General features: G+C 52.1%; 8 protein-coding genes across 8 annotated transcripts; 4 read left to right on the plus strand and 4 right to left on the minus strand.

Annotated features, from left to right (window-relative positions):
• Nucleotides 1-276: 276 nt before the first annotated feature.
• IAQ61_008222 (uncharacterized protein) lies at nucleotides 277-1820 on the plus strand (the record flags this gene model as incomplete). Its single annotated transcript, XM_066097905.1, has 3 exons — nucleotides 277-758; nucleotides 1149-1189; nucleotides 1500-1820. Exons 1-3 carry the CDS (start codon nucleotides 695-697, stop codon nucleotides 1818-1820), a joined length of 426 nt encoding a protein of 141 aa, XP_065952402.1. The 5' UTR covers nucleotides 277-694.
• Nucleotides 1821-2052: 232 nt separating this feature from the next.
• On the plus strand, nucleotides 2053-3013 carry IAQ61_008223 (uncharacterized protein; the record flags this gene model as incomplete). Its single annotated transcript, XM_003840257.2, has 2 exons — nucleotides 2053-2437; nucleotides 2632-3013. 2 exons carry the CDS (start codon nucleotides 2053-2055, stop codon nucleotides 2754-2756), a joined length of 510 nt encoding a protein of 169 aa, XP_003840305.2. The 3' UTR covers nucleotides 2757-3013.
• A 1131-nt stretch (nucleotides 3014-4144) lies between these two features.
• IAQ61_008224 (uncharacterized protein) lies at nucleotides 4145-8927 on the minus strand. Its single transcript, XM_003840255.2, has 2 exons — nucleotides 8865-8927; nucleotides 4145-8783 (listed from the first exon to the last, which is right to left on the minus strand). The coding sequence occupies exons 1-2, from the start codon at nucleotides 8873-8875 to the stop codon at nucleotides 4361-4363; spliced, it is 4434 nt and encodes a 1477-aa protein (XP_003840303.1). The 5' UTR covers nucleotides 8876-8927; the 3' UTR covers nucleotides 4145-4360.
• A 309-nt stretch (nucleotides 8928-9236) lies between these two features.
• Nucleotides 9237-11110, minus strand: IAQ61_008225 (uncharacterized protein; the record flags this gene model as incomplete). The annotated part of the gene is made up of 4 exons (XM_003840254.1): nucleotides 9237-10158; nucleotides 10212-10736; nucleotides 10787-10822; nucleotides 10968-11110. The coding sequence occupies 4 exons, from the start codon at nucleotides 11108-11110 to the stop codon at nucleotides 9237-9239; spliced, it is 1626 nt and encodes a 541-aa protein (XP_003840302.1).
• Nucleotides 11111-11518: 408 nt separating this feature from the next.
• Nucleotides 11519-11713, plus strand: IAQ61_008226 (uncharacterized protein; the record flags this gene model as incomplete). The annotated part of the gene is made up of 1 exon (XM_066097906.1): nucleotides 11519-11713. The coding sequence occupies one exon, from the start codon at nucleotides 11519-11521 to the stop codon at nucleotides 11711-11713; it is 195 nt and encodes a 64-aa protein (XP_065952403.1).
• Nucleotides 11714-11937: 224 nt separating this feature from the next.
• IAQ61_008227 (uncharacterized protein) lies at nucleotides 11938-15769 on the minus strand (the record flags this gene model as incomplete). Its single annotated transcript, XM_066097907.1, has 7 exons — nucleotides 11938-12358; nucleotides 12410-12828; nucleotides 12879-13145; nucleotides 13262-13380; nucleotides 13426-15342; nucleotides 15405-15469; nucleotides 15564-15769. 7 exons carry the CDS (start codon nucleotides 15767-15769, stop codon nucleotides 11938-11940), a joined length of 3414 nt encoding a protein of 1137 aa, XP_065952404.1.
• Nucleotides 15770-16750: 981 nt separating this feature from the next.
• Nucleotides 16751-17812, plus strand: IAQ61_008228 (uncharacterized protein; the record flags this gene model as incomplete). Its single annotated transcript, XM_066097908.1, has 3 exons — nucleotides 16751-17121; nucleotides 17186-17277; nucleotides 17346-17812. Coding segments are annotated over 3 exons (930 nt in total), but the record flags the coding sequence as incomplete, so codon positions are not given.
• Nucleotides 17813-18161: 349 nt separating this feature from the next.
• On the minus strand, nucleotides 18162-19843 carry IAQ61_008229 (uncharacterized protein; the record flags this gene model as incomplete). The annotated part of the gene is made up of 2 exons (XM_003840251.2): nucleotides 18162-19439; nucleotides 19490-19843. 2 exons carry the CDS (start codon nucleotides 19841-19843, stop codon nucleotides 18162-18164), a joined length of 1632 nt encoding a protein of 543 aa, XP_003840299.2.
• Between the last annotated feature and the right edge of the window lie 119 nt (nucleotides 19844-19962).

The following is a 19962-nucleotide window of genomic DNA, read 5'->3' on the forward strand; positions in this document are numbered from 1 at the left end:
CCATCTCCACACAGAGCCCATACCAGACTCACACAGGAACAGGGCATTCTGCTCACAAGGAGACTCTGTTTTGCTGACCAACATTCTGGACCATGCTACTGGTTCCCTTTTTCCATCGGTCGCAGCTTCCCTTCTCCTCATGACTGTGTGTTTACTTGTCTGCCCAGCCGCCTTGATAATGTAATACATATGGACATGGAAACTGCGTTAAAAATGGAAACAGCGGCCGTGGTACCTGCTTTGACGTCGACTTCCTTGATTCAATGGCGCACTAGGCTCTCCTCTAGGAGAATTGAATTTCCCCACTATATCCGTACCTTGTACATACTACATACCACATACTACATAGCCTAGAATACTACACATGCACACACTTCTCTTCTGCCAGACCCCATCTGGTTACAAGTCCTTGAACATCACCATCGTTCCAAGGCTGAAGTACCTTGCCTACCACGACACTCGCTAGCTTCACCGCTTCCCTTTGCCTGCCTGCCCTCTCCATCGCACCAACCAGATCTCCGCACACTCACACAGCTTTTCACGATAGCCATACCGGCACCTACCCGGAAACAACGCCCGGGAGTTGACCATTCCCCGACTCACCGCCTCTCACCGCCCTGCCACCATCCATTCAACAACCTTTTTTTTGCTTCACAGACAGGCCCAGAAGGAGGCTCCCATCAAAGATACTACCATGTCTGCCGCCTCTCTCGAGCTGGGCCGTTGGAACCAGTCCGAGGTGGTGCTGCTCGATATTGGTGAGTCTTTCAACCCCATCTGCCCGCTCTTCCCACTCCTTCAAGCACCGCGCGACCAAAGGAAAAAAAAATTAAACAACCCTCGCCCCTCGCCCCTCGCCCCTCGCCCCTCCCCTCCTTCTGGCAGGATGCACACAGCCTCTCGGGTCTCGGGTTTCCATGTTCTGGCCAGCATCATGGCGAGGCACAGCAGACGATAGCCTGCCCATGCTGTCGCACCCACCCTCAAGCACGGCTCTGTCTTGTTGTGTGATGATGATGCATGCTTCCCCCAGACTCTGGTCAACGCACCCATACTCCACCACCCTCTTTCTACCATGTCTCGTTTGCGCATGCAACCATGGCCAAGGCGCAAGATTGGCTAACTAGAAGTTCTTGTCTGATCTATAGAGGGCACTATTGCAAGTATCTCATTCGTCAAAAATGTCATGGTAAGCTTCTGTGTCCCTTTGTTGTCCTTGAAATCCTTTACTGTCGTTCATTCGTTCCTTGTCACTCTTGACCGTCTGCAACCCCGCATTCGGAACAGTCAGGACCAAGAGCGTCCCCTTCACAGTCCAAGATCAGTCGAGCATCACAGCGGGCCGCCCTTCCTGGCCACTTGGTGTTACTTCGGCAGTCGCTCTCTCTGTTCTAGACACACATCTACACAAGCTCTCTCTCTCTCTTTTTCTTCCTTTCGTCATCTGTCACGCGATGTCTGTTGGCGTCATCCCCTTTCTGCACCTCGCTCACAATTAGCCGCAGTACCCGTATGCACTTGACAGTCTCACAAGACTTGCACGCGAGTCGTGGTCTGATGCCAACTTTCAAACACTCATCGACGGTTTCCCAGACGCGACCAAGCGAGATGCCAGTACCCTCATTGCACACGTACAAGACCTGACGCAACGGGATGTCAAGGCCGTCTATCTGAAGCACTTGCAAGGTAGGCTACCAAACTTCTCCACAACGTCACCTCAAGCACGCTGGCACCCTAGTCCTGTCTCGCAGCAAATCATGGGGCTGCGCTTCGGGATCACCTTTGTAAACAAACGCCAGCACCGCCCGCTGCTCCACTAGCTCAATGTGGTCAAGGTTGATTGATCCGCTCTGTTGATCATCGACGAGACGGATATGGCGACAATCGCCATCGCTCATGTTTCGTCCTTATCAACCGTTCAGATGCTGCTAAGCTCCTTTTCATCAATCAGCTTATCGCACTTGTTGATGGCGACGCTGCATTTGACCCACTGAATCATCTGCCACTCCGTTGAGAGTAGTAGTAGTAGTATCATGGTAGATTTGCCATAGCATGCCATCCACGTCATGTCCGCAAAAGAACTATGTTGGCCATTGTCGTTGGACTAACATCATGGTAGGCCATCTTTGGACCATGGGCTTCAACAATGGCGATCTCAAGACCCCACTCTTTGACGACGTTGTCCCTACCCTGCGCGCCTGGAAAGCTGCTGGCAAGACACTGGCAATCTTCTCTTCCGGCAGCGTGCAGGCGCAGCTCCAGTTCTTCTCTCACGTCCAAGACGGCGATGCTACCATAGACATCAAGCCTCTCTTCTCCGCCCACTATGACACCGTCAATGCCGGGCCAAAGCTAGAAAAGGCATCCTACGAGAAGATTTGCGCAGAGCTGGGTAAAGATGTGTCCAAGGTCACATTCTTGACAGACAATGTCAAAGGTATGTGCTGCATGAGACATCACACCATCTATTCAATATCCCATTCCTCCTATCACACACCCTAGTCGCCCACACTCTAGTATCTCGCTCCACCATCACCCGGCCCATGGCGATCAAACTCTGTACTGTCACGCCCACCTTTGAGATGGCCGCCCCGTCCTTATCCCCCATCTGCTAACCGCGTCTTCCTGCAGAGGCCGAAGCAGCAACCAAAGCCAACGTCTACGCCATCGTCGTGGACCGGCCCGGCAACGCACCCCTCGACGACGCCGCAAAGGCCACGTACCCAATCATCCACTCGTTGACAGATCTGCCCTGAGTACCCTGGGGAACCATCGAGGCCCCGTTCTGAGATGGGTACAGGCACACTAGTGGAAGAGCACAATTGTAGTAAAAGGGAGGCTGGCCTCGTCGTAGTACCCCATCACGCTGTCAGGTTTTTGTGTCCAAGACAGCCAATCCGAGTATGTGAATGTACTGTAGATTTGAATCCAACTGTCGTACACGTAATCCAGATCAACCACTTGAAATGCATTCACCCGGTCTACAATGATAGGTTCCGTGTCTTGCACATGTCTCGTGACATTGTGGGTTAGCATGCTGTATGGTACATGGGAGTGTACAACTCTACAGTTCTCTGCTTTATGCTTTGTCTTTGTAGTATAGTTTAGTACGGTACGGTATAGTACAGTATCTAAGCGTGTAGTCGATCAAGTACTTCTTTTCTTCCTTGCTTGCATTTTTTTCTCTTTCTTCCTGCCCTGGACGTGTGGTGTTTGTAAGCTTGTTAGGCGTGTCCTTTGGGTGGGTATGGTGTGTACTTCACTCTAGTCTATGTACGTGTCCGTATATCCATATTTCCGTATTTCCGTATGTTTGTGTAGTCTTGAGTGTTGAGTGTTGAGTGTTGGGATTGGGTGGAGTGGAGTGGAAGTTGTAGCTAGGGGATGTTTAGCTTGGGGTTGTAGAGGAGGGTGTAGGTTATATGGGTTGGATTGGATTGCATTGCATTGCATTGCATTAGACTGGATTGGGTTCGTGTGGTCATGTATGATATATCCTCTGTTCAAGTTCATGAATCATGGCGTGCAGGCGGAGAGGTTATTTTATGCCCGTGTATGTGCATGTGTATATGTGGATATCCGGGGTAGCAATTCGCTTTCCCTGTGTGGTTTTCTCTTACATGTACACACCCACACCCTCAACACACCCAATCCATCCTATACTTCCACCCCGAAACCTCCGAGTATCTTCGTTCCATCATCCAACACCTCACCTCACCCCACACCCACACCATCCCACCAGTTCCCCCCCCGCCTTATGAAACACGTGCGTGTATGGCATTGACGAGCTTGACCCCATTGATAAAGGCGAACCCCATCATCCATGCTCATGCTGCCCGCATAAACTTAACCCCCCATTACTTACCCCGTCGTACCTCTACAGCAAAGGCAAATACTGTGTACAAGGGCATGCATGACGCCTCGTGCACGCTGTGTGAATGTGGTAGGAGGGGGAGGGAAGGAAACCAAAGCGTTGAGATGCGAGTTGGGTTGGGTGGGGAGATACTATGAGATGATGGATAGTAGATACAACTTTAGCTGTAGGTTGCAAACGATGGAAGATTTTATACAGCTTGACTGCAGCAATGCAAATGCTGGATGCTGAATACTGAATGCCGAATACATCATTGCAACAAAACCAATAACCCAAACAAACTCAACTAAACTTGCAAATATACCGTGATCACTACGGTTACATACGACAATAGGTAGATCATGTACCACTATTTACACATGTACGATAGAACCTCCTTCTCGACTCCAGTCCCTACCAACTCCCCACATCTCATAACCTCGCAACACCTCCCTCCTCCCCCAAACCTTCCATCCAGCCATCCAGCCATCCATTGATACTCCCCCCTCACAGCGGCGGACTCTCCGGCCGATCCAAAGCCAGCGAAAAATAATAATCCGTCAACGCATTCATCTCGTCTCCAAAAAAACTCTCCCCCTCCTCCATCCGATCCAAAAACGCAGCACGCGCAAACCCATTGAGCGGCGGAACGTCCAGCGCCGCTTGCACAACGTCCGACCGCGGCTGCTGCACCACTTCGTAGCCCAAGGTACCAAACTCCCAGGACGCAGCGCAAACGGCGCAGCAGAGCGTCGTGGCGCCGTGGACGACTGTAGTGGCGGCGCCGCAACGGAAACAGGCAAAGCAGCAGTGCTCACACAAGACCGTGGGATCCCGCTTCGCCTTGCTATCCCATTCAGGACGGGCAGGACGGCCGCAGCGCGTGCATTTTGTTTTCCCAGGCACGATGCAGGCGCGCTCCGAAGACAACCAGGCGCTTGTCAAGGAGTCGGGGATACGGTCTAGGCTGCGGCCTGAGTCGCCAATATCCTCGTTGGTGGTCTTGTTGATGTTGTGTTTGCAGGCTGGGAGGGAACACTGGGGACCGGGGGCAAGAGCCAAGTTTTGTTGAAATGTCAGGGCTTGCTGGCGGAGGGTAGGGGCTTCTGCGCTTTGGTCGTAAGGTCCGTGGTAGGCTGGTCCTTGGACGGCTTGACGGATGGGCAGGCTGCCCATGGGCATGACTTGAACCTCTCCTGTGCTTAACAAATGGCGACCCTCGGCGATTCCAGAATCCGCAGCCGTATCAAAATGCGGGTCACCAGAGTCCTTGTCGTTGCCATACTGGTAAGGCACATATCGTAGTTGTGCTCCGTCTTCGGGAGAACAGTCATCTCGGCCGACTTCAAGGACGTTGACGGATCCGTTCACTTCCCCGATGACGAGCTTGCTATAGTCTGGACTGAAAGCACCAGCCATGATGCCCGAGTCTGCCTTGAAGATTTCCTTGATAAACGCATCCTCCTTGGAGCGTGTGACGTCCCATACTTTGACCACGCCATCCGAAGAGCCGGAGTAGAGTCTGGTGGCGTTCTCACCCCATGAAAGAAAACGGACGCCCGTGTCCGTAATTTCATGCCTGATCCCTTCTTGTAGGGGCATCACCGATTTACCGTGAGCCAGGACATGCAAAGGCTCCACCCGATTTCGGATATCCCATATGTAGCTTTTCCCGTCAGTACAACCGACGGCGACGAGGCACTCGTCGTAAGGACACCACACAACGTCGTTCATATCCAGAGCCATACATTCAATTTCTGCGGCACAGCTATACCTGCCGTCTTCTCTCTCATCATATAGTCGGATAGCGGATCTCATGCCGCGACTGACATTACCTGTTGCCACGCATCCAATTGCAAACGAAGGCATGATTGAAGGATTTGGGTTGAACTCCACGTCAAAGATGTTGAGACTGGCTCCGTACACGTTCCGTGCTCGACCGTACACGCCCCGTGGCTGAACAGTCTCCACATCCCAGAGACACAGATCTCCCGTCGTGTCGAATCCCGAGTCGCGGATGTTGGCGCCGAATCCTGCAAGTAGCATATTGCCGAAACGAGGCTCGAATTGAATGGCAGTGGGCAGTATGTTCATCTCTGGACGTGCCACCGCCTTGGGCGAGTGCAGATTGTGTCTTTCAAAGTCGTTGGGGTCCTCTTCGTTTATCCGAAGGAGTCTGACAGCCTTGCTGCTAGCCTGTTTGACCGCCACAGCTACAACCCCGTCATGGACGGGGTTGACGGCGATCATGTCAACAGGTGCCTTTACGTTAAGCTTAGCTCCCAGTATCGGCTGTGGGTCCTCCTTATCGGTATGCCAGACACATATGGACCCATCGTACCCTGCCGAATACAACAAATTGTTCCCAGACTTTGACTTTGAGAAGCCTAGCGAACTGACCGTGCTGTAGATTCTTGGATCTTGTGACGCAAACATGGCATGCGTAGAGTTGGGCCCCTGCTCCGTCATCTCCCGCTCCCGACAATGTTCGCCTAGCTCGTGTAGGGTGTTCGACGAGCATTTGCCAAAAAGAAGGTTGTTATTCTTGTTGTACTGCATGGAATGGGGGTCGTCGACTGCAACGGCTGCGGCTGCAAAAAACTCACCATTCGGAGCCCAAGCTATAGCGTGTATGTCGCCAGATGCACCGGTCCAAGAAGTTGCGGTCCCGAACGTATCCATCACTTTATTTTTCACTTGGTAAGTCAAGGGCTTGGACGCTGCTCGCCAACCCCTAGCAGACTGCCGACCCAATTCTCGCTCTCGAATGATTGATGCAGAGGAGATGGACCGCCGTGTAATCCACCTATCATCAGGCCGTGACGCCGCAAGTCGGTGTATCCGTGGAGTGAGCGTAATTCCACCAGCCTTCGCGTCTTTTAAAAACGCTCGGATGCTGTCTTCGTCACGTGTCCGAAGCGTTCGACAGAGCTCATGTGACAGCTGCAGTAATTTTGCCTCTGTAAATCCCTTCAGAACCTCTCGCAATTGTCTCCTTCTGGTGCTGTGTCTCGACTCCGGCCACGCTCCGTTCACTTTCAGGATCGCTCTCTCTACTGTATCAATCTCGCTCGGACTGAAATCAATGTGCCATGCACAACTCTGTAGAGACTGCTTATGTGACAAATGCTGGATCGATTCCAGAGCAACATTTTGTAAAGCTGCTAATTGCGTGACACTCAGATATGGGAACTTCTTGAGCGGAGGTTGATGCAATCCGTTAGTCAAGGACAATGCGAGGCTCGCATCAGCGGTCTCGAATCCCACATTTACCAAGCTTGCGTTCCACGCGACCTCTCCCGATAGGTCTTCTTCATTTTCAACAGCTGCTGAAGATTCCCCGCTCCCGTCGTCTGGCAAAGCAAAGTCCTTGTCGGTGGCATCATCTAAATTATCGTCACCTCTGCGATGTTGTCTTGGCAACGTGTAGTTGACTCGCGCAGCTCGACTGGGCCTTTCTCTGCGGCACGCGGAGTCTCCTCCTGACGAATAGTCATGATCGTTTGTCTGCCGACTTAGACCTTGTGAGGGTGCATTTTCACGTCGGCGTTGTCGAACCGCAAATTTCGTAGGCGCCGCAGCTCCGTAGAGGCCTCGAGCATCAATTGAAGCTCTCGGTCCACGGTTGACTGAACGAATAGTCTCCCAGTCAACTTTCGCCTCTGAAGCAAATTGAGGAGGTAGAGAAAGTATGGGAGGATCCTGTGATCGATCGCGCTTGTTTAGCACAGTTGAGTAGCGCGATTGGAGAGTATGATACGCGCGTACACCGAATATCGCATTGTACTCAGCCGTAATCCTCTTCCATGTGTAGGCTTTCACTTCTTTGAGAAATATCAAAAAGTGATCCTGCTCCTCCGAGAATTGGTTTGTGAATTTTGCTCGCTTGAAGGAAGATTGAGGACTGGGGTTCGTTGTTACTGCGTCTGGGCTATTGTTCAAATCTCTTGCAGCAGTCCCGTCTCCAGAAAGGCGTGGGGATTGCAATGACGGGGATTCGCCGGTGCTATGGGCTGAAGAACTTTCAGGAATCTCGGCCTGCTTCTGCGTAAATATTGGGCTTGGCTGTGCCCTAGATGCTCTCGAATTATGGTCGAATTGTCCTGTGCCATTTCGGAGTGATAGGACTTGTGGTCGCTCAGAGTGAACATGCGAAGACACAGACGGCCCTAGGCTGGTCGAGCAAACATTCCCAGTTGTTTGAGGTAATCGTTCGATCGGAAACGCACGTGCAGTATTTGCAGAAATTTGGCCAAGGAGTGGCACTCTGGCGCTAGTGCTTTTCAGAGCTTGATTGATGGCTCGGACAGAGGGAAACTTATGGCTGCTGTTGGGTGGTAGAGGCTCAGGCTGTGTTACTCCCACTGGCTCCGTAAACTGTTGGAGCCGAGTTGCGTCCCTGACTGCTCGCCCTGATGTATAGGCTGGTGATGTTGATACACCGCCAGAAGTGTCGGATATATCATCTCGTGGTCGCGGAGAGTGTGGAACGGAGTAAGCCTCTGTCCTTGAGAATTTCATTCTCTTAGTCGCCCTCCCTGAAGAATCAAACTCGGCATCCCCGGTGTTGGCGCTGTTAAAGGCAGGGCTAGGGTCGTCGGCCATGGGTACATTACTGCGTATGACGCTGCCGGCGCCCATCGGCTTGGGCGACAGAGCCATACCTTCAGCATGTGTGACTCTGTTTGTGTGTGATATGTTTAGCAGAGTTCGAGTCGATTGAGAGGAATCGTGCCAGATATCGGGTCGACGAATGGCTGGATGGCTTCGTGCAGTCGTGACAGGCGTTGTCGCTGGTCTCGATACAGTGGGAGGAAACAGCACGCGAGCGGCGCTCGGCTGTGGTCGTGCACCGGGCAGCGGGATCAAAGTCGCTTCTTCATCTTCGTCCGACTCGATGGTGAGATCTATGACTCTGTGTTGGTTATGGCTAGGGAAGTCAGGATAAGATACAAAAAGAGCATCGCGATTGTCCTGTATCGTCTTGAACGCCTTTACTTCCAATACTCACCTCAGAGCCATGGTTGCTAGGCGCGAAGGGCGCGTCGGTGCGATTGACGGTGGAATTGGTCGCGTAGAGTGGTTTGTAAGACGCGCGACTCCCCACACAAGCGGCTGATCTAGTGGCTTGAACGGTTTGTGGCGCACCCCCGAAGATTGACCCATCAGGTAGCGTTGCGTTGACGGTCAAAAGAAGGTAACTTCTGGTACATGCGATTACATTCTCTAGCAATAGCAGTAAAGCTGAGCAGCTTTAAAACCCGATACTTGATATTTGCATGTGATGTGACGACTACGTACAGACAACAATCCCAACTCATTGGCATCATGTACAGTTGATAGGCTATCTTACTCTACCGTCTTACAACGCCTCTCTGAACATTCACAGCTTCTCGCCCTTGCCTTCAACGTCTCCATTCCGTTCTTGATTGCTTTCCAGGACTGCCAAGCCGGCAACAGGCACCTCCTGACCCGGTGCGACATCTGTCGGCACAGGGGGTCCGGTAAAGTTCTTCCTCCCACGGATAAAGTACCATGCCACACTGATGCTTGCGAACCCAGCAAACACGACACTTGCGTAGTTCATGGTAGCAGGCTCGACTGGCAGGCTGACCGGCATACAGAAGAGCACGACGGCCAAACAAATCCAGATGATCATAGCGACATTGATGGCGTACCCGAAACGACCGAGCGAGTAGGACGAATGCTCAACGGCTTTGCGACCGCGAACAACCGAAATAAAAATGGGCATTCCGTATGACGTGGATAGACAGATTGTTGCTACACCAGTGAAGGAATTGAAGGCAGCGCTTGATCCAAAGTAAATGAGACCAAGAAGACAATCCACGACTGTAGAAAGAACAAGTGCCAAGAGTGGGATATCAAACCGTTTGTCGACTTTGGCCCAGAATCTTGAACCCGGAATCGCACCATCACGCGCAAAAGCATATGTGCAACGGGATGCTGCCGTGAGTGCGCCAGTCCCAGCAAATATCAAGATGCCCAGAATGAGGAAGAGTAGGCCAAACCCACCACCGGCAGATCCTGTGACGGTCTTGAAGAGGAGACCAATAGGTTGACCGTTGGCTACATCGAGCAACATCTGTACATCTGGCAGCACAAACAGTATCGGGATCAGGTAAACGACTCCAGTGACACCTGCGGCTGCAACGGACAACACAATGGCCTTGGGAACCTCGCGCTCGGGGTAAGCAACTTCCTCGCACATGGCTGCGACCATACCGTATCCAGTCAGCGTGTATGCGGCTTGGAGCAGTCCAACAAAGAATGCCCAACCAGATGGCCTACGAAGTGTCAGCATTGGGGCCAAAATCGCCACCCTCCTTGAACGACGTACCATCCACTTGCACTCGCATCGTAGTGGGTAAACACGAAGTCGGCATCTCTCTTGTTGTCCGCCATGGTCAAGAGTACGATCATGATAATAATCACAGTGCAGGTTGTCCAGTAAATACAGATCTTGTTGATCAAATCCAGGTATTTCGCGCCGAAGATGTTTATGCTCATGCAAACTAGCATGACTGCCCAAAAGGTTAGCACAGTCTGCCATTCATTGGGCACAAAATCCTCATTCCATAGTGTAATGGCCGACAGGATCAGTTGTCCACCAGAAAAATTAATAGACAATGTAACCGTCCAGTTTCCGACAAGCGTTAGCCAGCCTGTGATCCAGGATGAGATGGGTGCCCATTCCCGTGTTGAGAGCATGGCCGACCAGTAGTAAACTCCACCAGCTGTGGGGTAGACGGCGCAAATCTCGGCAAGTGAGGCGGCGATGCATAGTGAGATCAGAGAGACCAGTATCCAGCCCCAGATGATGGTAACACTTTGGCCGTCTGTCAAGGTGATGTATAGAGTCGTGCTATGGGTGGAATTAGCTCAAGCCAAAGTATAGTTTTCCAAGCGACTCACCTTAATCCAAAGGGCACGGCCATGATAGCCATAGACCTGTTGCATGGTTAGCATCAGCTGGATATTTGTGTTGGCGGACTTGTGAGTGTGGTCGTGATGTGGGCGCGACAAGTTGTAGTTCGCGCACAACGTATTGATCGCACATGTATCAGACTACGCATTCTAGAAAGAAAAGACTCACATTCCTAGAACACTCAACATGCTCAGATTCCGAGGAAGTTCGCTTCTGTAACCCAGTTTCGCGAGCGCAGCATCAGCGCTCGGGTCCGACGTTGAGCCCTGTCTACGACCTCCATCCCCATCTATCGACACACTTTTAACCATTGTGCCCTTGAATCCTCCTTGTTTAATTGTCGAAACGCAAAACGTATGCGGGCGTGCGATGAGTAGAGTTGCGACACAGCAGCAACGAATGCAACGAGCCGAGCCTTTTGGAGAACAACCCAGAGGAAAGGGAAAGGGTTAGAAAAGTGACCAGGAACCGGAACACGGGAACTTTGTCGCGTGCAAGGCGGGCGCCCTTTCAAAGCCGCGCACTAACACCCAAGCCTGCGGAGAACATGGTCAATCAAGTCTAGGACCAAGCTTTTAGTGCTCAGCAACAGTAGGTAGCGCACGAGATAGACATGTTGGAACCACTAGCAAGCGAGAGAGGCAGTGTGGCTTTGATGAGAGAGACAGAGAGATTGTCAAAGCTCTACCGGTAGAGATAAGGTCTTGGTCAACACTACCATGATGAATCAGCCGTATGTAGCCATCACGATACCCAGCCCTAGAGATAATAGAGATAACAGCAGTGACTTGGTGTGGACGGCATTGGGCAACGAAAGCCACTCGAACGGTGCGCTTTTGTCAGTCCGAAGTGTCACCGGAGGCCGCGTGCGACCCCAGGCGAACCCGCTTAACTTGGCTGATTTTGTGGGGTAAAGGGGCAGCGGAAAGACTTCGTATCTATTGTGGGGTGATGATCGTATTGATGTGATGTAGAAGATGAAGAAGACATCACTGGTACCTGTACAGTGCATCCTATCTTGTCTTCTCTCCATTGCATCACGACAAGTAGTTCATACGCATTCTAGGAATATCACTGCACACTAGGCACACTGACCGACTAGGTCGACTCTGTGTTTCCCCCCCTCACCATTCCTATCCTATTTCTGCTCATCTTTTGCTTGCAAACCAGGCATATAGCGCTCGCAAAAGTCGAACAGACTCTTACTCCCATCCTTTTGGAGTTCCTCAAGACACTTCTCAGGTGTGACAACCGCAACAATAGTCTGAATCTCGTGCTTCCAATCCTGAACATAGGAAGCAGTTGGGTCCGTATGGACGACAAAGAAGTGGCGATAATCGCGTCGCATATCAGCCTGGATCAAGGAATAGTAGCGAATCATGCACAAGTTTGCTTCTTGCTGACTGCGTGCCAGCGCATTGAAGTAATCAATGTGTGGATCCTCGGAAATGGCACGACGCTCTGAGATGATGGGAAACTTATCGGGAATCAGGCTCAAAGGTTCAGAGGAATCGTCAACGAGATTGTGCTCAGCAAGTATCGTGTAGAGTTCGGCGCGGCTGTCGTTTGAGTTAGCATTTCATCAAATGCATGTTAGTGCTTGATTGTACCTTGTCGCACAAGGATCTCCGGCATCGACCTCCGCAGCCTGCGCCTCACATCTCTGAAATATATGCTCCGTCAACTCTGGGCGTGTGCAAAGACGCCAAAGCAAGCAAGCATCATTTACAGTATGCCATGGGGCAATAGGTCCTTCTAACTGTCGAAGCTGAGCAATCTTCTCCAAGAATTGCTGCACAATTTTCAGGGCCAGTTGAGGCTTCTCTTCAAAAACTTCGTCAGTGATGTAAATAAAGCCACCAAGTGGGAAAATCTCGATGCGATCATATCGCATTACAGCTGGAGATGCCTCAAGATTGGGATCGCATTCGATGCCGTCCTGTATACCAACAGACCATATACGTATCTCTTTCTGGAGAACTAGACCGAAACCGGGTAGCTCTGTAAAATGCTGGAATTCAGGGTGAGTCTAATTGAAGTCAGTCGGGGTTGTGTAGGAGGGTGGAACATGGCGCGTACAACAATAATACCTGTCCCTCCTCTGACTATCTGCGACTTGAAGCGATCCCATGATCCGTCGTACCAAACGTTTGAAACTTCTACATGGTGCATCAACAGCCAACGAGTGATTAGCTCAAGTTCCTCCAAATGTTGCTCTGGATGATACAGTAGGAATGCTGTCCGGTCCAGAAGCGCGCTCCCATCATTCTTAGTAAACATGTCGAGAAAGTCGAGCTTGCAATATTGCTCTATACTAGCTTTCAATCCGAGGCATAATGTATCAGCCTGTGTATAAAGTTAGTGCACATACGGAGTCTGGCTGCTGGCCCATGCTGTGGGTATCATTGCAAGCGGTACATCACCAAGACAACTTCAATCCCATAAACAACGATAGAACCTACCTGCTTGACTTGTTGAACAACCGGAACGGGAGGATGAGGTGCTGGAGGTGGAGGTGGAAGTGGAGGTGATGTTGATGGTGGCGGAGGGATGTTCCAGCGGGATCTTGACGCAGCAGGACCTGGATTTTGTCAGAATAGCGTTAGTGAGACCAAGGTGAACTTACCCAAGGTTTCCGCCTGCGTATCAGATTGATATCCTGTGTTTTCGTGCTGGTACTCATAGTGGGCCGAGGATGTGTTCGATTCACGTCGTAGCGGTGCAATTTTGCCTGTGTGCCTATGCTGATGTTTACACGTCTCTGGTGTAAAGTGGCATTTGTTCTTAGTCCAGTAGAAGCAGGTAAACTCGGACGATGACAACGATGGCTTTACTCTTCCTTGCTGGGAGGGATGCGCCCTACTTTTGAAGGCTGGTTCCATCGCTATGTCTATCGGAAAGTTATGACCCCTGCCATCAGTGACAACACCCATGTTCCTATGGGCAAAGATACACTCATCGTCCGTCTTGGTACAACCTGCCGGCTGTTTTAACCAGTACGGACATGTCACCAATTTGCGACTGGCTCTGTTTATAGTCTGCTGCTCGCTGACAGGTTTCCTTTCAGGATCGATGACTTCAGTCGAAAGGCGTGTTTCAGACAAAACATGCCCCGTATTCTTATGAGCATAAGGACACTCTGCATCTGATTTCATGCATCCATTGGGATCAAGTAGCCAATACCTACAAGTAATTGGTGGTTTGTGATATTTGGGAGGTACATGCCCATCCGGCGGAGCCAAGGGCAAATCCTGCCCAAATGCATCCTGATTGCGGTGCATGAAGCGGCATCTGCGAGGACCAAACTTGCAATTGTTGCTCAATCTCCACTCAGGACACACCAAAGGGATCTTGTCAGCTTCCCAGTCGTTCAAAGGTTCAGCTTGATGCACAGAGGTGCGTCTCGGTGTATCATCTACGTCTAACTCCTGGAGACGACGCGTGCCAGTTTCTCGACGCCCATAGATATCATCATTAGAGATTGGGCGCGTCGATCTATTCATGCCAGGTGGAACTTGACCCACAAATCTCAGGGCTCCAAGTTCTGGAGTGCCCTCTGCTTGGCCTTTCTTTGCTGCATTTCTCCGAAATTTCAACGTAGAGAATGCTTTGTCACCATTTCTCCATGGGGTGGACTGCGTCCTGGGTTCATTTACTAACTTGATACCACGGGCAGTCTTTGGAGGCTCCGTTCTTTTCATAGACTTGAGACTATTCGGTTTCGTTTGATGCCTTGGCGTTATTGGACTGGTTGAGCTGGGTACTGGAGCGGACGAAGACTGTGATGTTCTCCGCAGACCTTCATTGACCTTGGAAGATGATTCCTTTGATGTGATCCTTGAGGTTTGTCTGGCTGACACATCCCTGCGCACTTGGATTGTGGCTGACTGGACAGCTCTGGCAGATGGAAGCTGTGATTCCCACGCTGGTCTGCCTGAATCCATCTTATCTTCTGTTGTCCTCATTTTGGATCTTCCCATTTTCTTCCTGGACCGCATCTTGCCCATGACTAAGTCGTCTGAGCTTTGCGTGTCTTCCTCTTCCCCTTCCTCTTGAGATGAGGAGGATGAATCCGACTGTTGTAATGGTGCTCTACGAGCCGGTGGGTCCTGCCCGACGAACAGACTACTCTCTGGTGTTTCTGGCAGGTCATCTGGGCCCAGAGACAGTGGTTGTCGAGGATCCATGAGCAGGCGGTTGTGTTGCATGGTGTCTCGGGCTCGTAGCACAGTGTTGGGATTCCCTTCTTGCTCTTGTCTGGACCTTTTCTGTACTTTTACATGCTCGATTGCTTCGCCCTCGCTCTCGCTCTCACTGTCTGTGACGATATATCTCGCGCGTCTCCATAGCTGTCTGCGCTTTTTGAGGCGCTTGGCTTGTCTGTGCTCATGGGCCTCTTTCGCCTGCGCTACGGCAGCGTAGTACTTTGACTCATTCTCTTCCATAAGTTTTTGAGCACCAGCTTCACCAAGGCGTTGCTTTTCAAGCTCCCATAGCTCGAGCAGATTGGTTTCGTCCAGGTGGTATTCGGGCTCCCACGTGCCTTGGTGTCGTCAGCAATCTATGAGAACGGGTTTCAAGGGCACGAATTCATGATGGCGTCACCGTAGTCAGATGGATTCTGCAATATCCGGGTCCGCCCGTGAGGGAGCACCTGTGTGTTCTGACTACTGGAGGGCGGTCACCAGAGGGTGGAGGCAAGGATGGTTCTTACATCTACAGACTAGGTTAAGACTATGCAGATGGACTCTCTGGCCAACTCACCTGTGCATAGGATAGTTCTCCCATTCGATCAAATACATTTTATCACAATCATCGTCTGGCGAGGGTCGTTCCGATAAGACTTGTACTGCGTCGTACTTGCTCTCCTTTGTGCTAGATACGGTGGAGGTGATGGAGATATTATCTGTCTCATATTCCATGTCTACGTTGGCGCTGTTGGCGCTGTTGACGGGCGGATCCATGTCCATTGTGATGGTAGTGATGGTGGTGGTGAGGGTGGTGATGGCTACTGATTGGCTAAACAGATGCGAATCAGGGAGTGTGGGCGGTACCGGTACCTTGAGTAGGTAGTTGGCCTTCACTTGAGATGGCCTGTGGATTGTGCTGGCAAGTCGCAAGCGAAAGCAGCATCAAACCAGCAAAGCATCGGGCCGTCTGTCGCCTGTCACGGATCTACTCTTCTACGTAGAGGGGGCCACCCTGTGTGAAGCAAGGTCGTGATCAAGCGGTGATCGAGGTCAAGGCCGTTGTGTTGCAAAGCGACTGCAAACAGAGAGATGGTTCACAGTACGGGTACTAGACGGTTGGACAGAAGCAGTGAGTGGCCAACAAAGGGCAGGTAAGGTAGCCAGCTCAGCTCAGCTCAGGTAGCTACAGCGTGTGTGGACGAACGTCCAAAGTCATGTTACCTACTGAGGAATCGTGTTAGTGCCAAACATGGGTCTTGGCGACGCTGTCATGGTTAGGTGCCCAGATGCAGTGCAGAGGGTTAGGTAGCTATGGCAGGGCAGCTGGGGGCTTGCACTTGCACACAGCACAACGACAGCCACCACCACTACTCTACTTACCACGACACACACCCACCCCCCACTGACAACCCGCCCGCCACCATCACCACCACCACCACCACACATCCACTCTTGACCACACTCTGTCACTGGTTCCCTCGGCCTCCTCCTCTGCACCCTGCCTGCCCTCTCGCCCTCGCGTCTTCATCCCCACCCGCTGCGCATCTCCCCCCCCGCCGCCCACTGCAACCACCATGGCGAATGACGAATATGACGTGAGTCCGCCTGCGAGGCCTCGAGCACTGGTTACCCTGACTGACACGCGCCCGTCCTGCAGTTTCTCTTCAAGGGTACATAGACAGCCAAATAGCGACGCCGCCCATGGCAGCCTCGACACACATGCGCTAACACCCCGCAGTGGTGCTCATTGGAGACTCAGGTGTCGGCAAATCCAACCTCTTGAGCCGTTTCACCCGCAACGAGTTCAATCTCGACTCCAAGTCGACCATTGGCGTCGAGTTCGCCACACGCTCCATCCAGGTCGATGCAAAAACCATCAAGGCGCAGATCTGGGATACCGCGGGCCAGGAGCGATACCGTGCCATCACCTCTGCATACTACCGTGGCGCAGTCGGTGCGCTGCTCGTCTACGACATCAGCAAGCACCAGACATACGAAAACGTCACGAGGTGGCTAAAGGAGCTGCGCGACCATGCTGATTCCAACATCGTCATCATGCTTGTGGGTAACAAGAGCGATTTGAGGCATCTGCGGGCAGTGCCTACAGAGGAGGCAAAGCAGTTTGCAAGTACGTAGCCTAGGCAACCATGCGACGGCCCCAATGCTTCAGAGTCAAAAGAGTCCACGACTGACAAGCTCCTCCACAGGCGAAAACAACCTATCCTTCATCGAGACGTCTGCCCTCGACGCCAGCAACGTAGAGCTCGCCTTCCAAAACATCCTCACAGGTACGCCGACGTTTGCATTCCGTACCCATAGGGATGATGTGGCATTTACCAGGCGTGGTCGAGCGTAGAGCAGGAGTGGCACGACGGCTGTGCCCAGCCACTTCCCACCTACACCGCCACTTCTGTTGCTACCCTCTTCCAAAGCCCTAGTCTTTTTTCTTTGTTGATGCTTACCAACCAAGTACATGCTGACACCAGCCCACAGAAATCTACCGCATCGTCTCAAGCAAAGCCCTCGACCAAGGCGAAGGCAGCCAGAACGTGCTCGGCGGCGAGCGCAAAGTGCTCGAAATCAGCAAGTCGGCCGATGCCGAACAGAAGAAGGGATGTTGCTAGACTCGTGTTGGCGTATCAACTACACTCGCAAAGTCTGCTGCACCTTTGTTTTTCTGCAACTGGTTCTCGGTCAGGGGGAGTTAGCGGGTCCCTGGTGTTGTTAGAGCGAAACGAGGGACCATCCGATCATGCGCAATGTCCCACGTTCGAGAGACATGAGTCATGCGAAGAACATGTCCACGGCGTACTAGGAAGTCCCATTTGGTTCTCTTACCTTCACTTGATCATCTGCTTCATGTCTCTGCTGCTTTGCTCCCGGCTTTGTAGTCGGGAGTCTCGTTTGCCGTGTGCGTGTTGCTGGTATCACGGTTTGTGGTTCGCTGGCGTGGCGGCGGTAATATGAAATGCTGCTCATAGGTTTTTTTGACACAATAACAGCCTAGTTTTTATATCATGACGGGCCATGTTCGCTTTTGATGATCGCTCCTGCTCAGCCGTGAATTGTTCTACAGGATTCTGTCTTGTGATGTAAAAGCATGGATACAACATGGACGAGGCACACAGTATCTTTGAGCGAAAGCAAATAAGAAATCTATTTAGTAATTGCACTACGAAACGCCGATAGTTCGTATACCATTCATGTCGTGAGACCGCCAAGTTTCATCCTGTTTTGTACCTGGCGGCAAATAGCCAGCAGAGCCGTGTTCAGGAGTTCTCCTATAACCCACGTCATCATCCCTCTTCTCGTCCCTGGTCTCTGAAATGTCCGCCATCGGGTACGCACCAGTACCCGACATGGTGACCGGGCTATTCGTAAACACCGGCCTCGACTTCAAGTCCGTCACAAGCGGTAAAAGCGTGCCGCTCGACTTGGCCTGCATTGCCTTTACGCGCTTATCCGCCTTGGCAGCATCCGACGTGCGATCGTACAGATATAGGCCGAGAAAGGTGAGGACGAGGCCAAAGGCTTGGATCTTGGTCAGTGGTTTTCCAAACCAAACGACTGCGAATACAATGACAAAGACGCGCTTGATCAGGCTGGCGACGGAGTAGGTGACTGGCGAAACCATGGACAGGAGAATAAAGGCAACGATATTCTGGCCAAAATGAAATGTCCCATTGAAGAGAAACTCGAGGAAAAGACGTCCGTGGTCAAAGGCTTCAGGATGATCTGACAATTCGATTCTAGCTTCATAGAGAAGGTCGAAAATGAGCGCAAATCCTTCGGACCAGAGCCAGAGAGGGAGGGTGAACAAGAAGGCGAGGCCAGAGGAATAGCACAAAAGGTTGAGTTTGTCTGGTTTGGTGAATTTGTTGGGCGGCAGACCGTCTTTCTCGGCGGCAGCAGCATCGTTGAAGATCTGCTTGGAAACAATGTTTTGTACAACGAAGAGGATTGCGCTAGCGAAGGCGGACATGAGGCCAATAAGATTTGCGTGGAAGTCTGCAGAGCATGCCAGGATGACACCGACCGTCAGGGGTATCAGAGATAGGTATGTTGGCAAAGAGTATTGTATCTTGAAAAAAATGCTGTAGGCCATGACTGTTAGGAGCGGAGACAGGCCTTTGATCGTATGAACCAGTGATACGGGGATCCTCGATGTCGCATCCGCACTCAATATATGTCCTCCAATCTGGAAACAGGTGAGGGGCAGCGTAGCCATGATGAGCTCCTTGGACGGCGAGCGAATTCCATATTTCAGGAAAGGCATGGTCTGCTTGAGGCGGGGGTACCTGCGAGCCAAGGCGGCGAGCACGAGGCACCACCCAGAAACGAAAGCGAACTGGACCGTCGTCAGGGTGACTGGCTTCGGGAGCGCAGTGAGGATGGCCTTGGAGGACATGTTGGTGAAGATGGAGGTCATGTACCACACACCGCACAGTACCTACACCCGTTAGCACCCGCGTACAGACAGCTGGGGCGACCTCGCCATACAATGAGTCTGGGGGAAAGGGGCGCCTTTAGTGCATCCGCAATCTCGTGCGCGTTCTGGCTCACGCTGCCTTTGCGCGTCCGTATCGTGCGCAGGGCCTCGCTCAGGCTCTTCTGTCTGCCATGTCGACTCGTCGACGGCCCAGAGGAGGCCAGCCGGGAGTCTCGCCGCGGCTGCCACTTGTCGGCCGGTACTGCACTGCCATTGTTCTGCGCGGTGTGGTGGGGACTGGGACTTCGGCCGCGCGATGAGCTGACGCCATAGTGGTCCTCTTCGGGCATGGGCAGGAGATCAGGCTGGAAGGCAGGAAACTTGAACGTCGCATTCGGGCTTGGATCCCGCGCCGATTGGGGCATAATGGCGATGTCGATGGCGGTAGCGGAACTACGAGGGCGTCGTGGCAAGCTTCGTTAAGCCATGGGGGGCAGCCAGATTGCGATGGGCGAGGTGTCGTCTGTGGCTGGTGTACCGGTAT

The sequence above is a fragment of the Plenodomus lingam genome (assembly GCF_022343315.1).
Source record: "Plenodomus lingam strain CAN1 chromosome Unknown contig_3, whole genome shotgun sequence".
Lineage (NCBI taxonomy): Eukaryota > Fungi > Ascomycota > Dothideomycetes > Pleosporales > Leptosphaeriaceae > Plenodomus > Plenodomus lingam.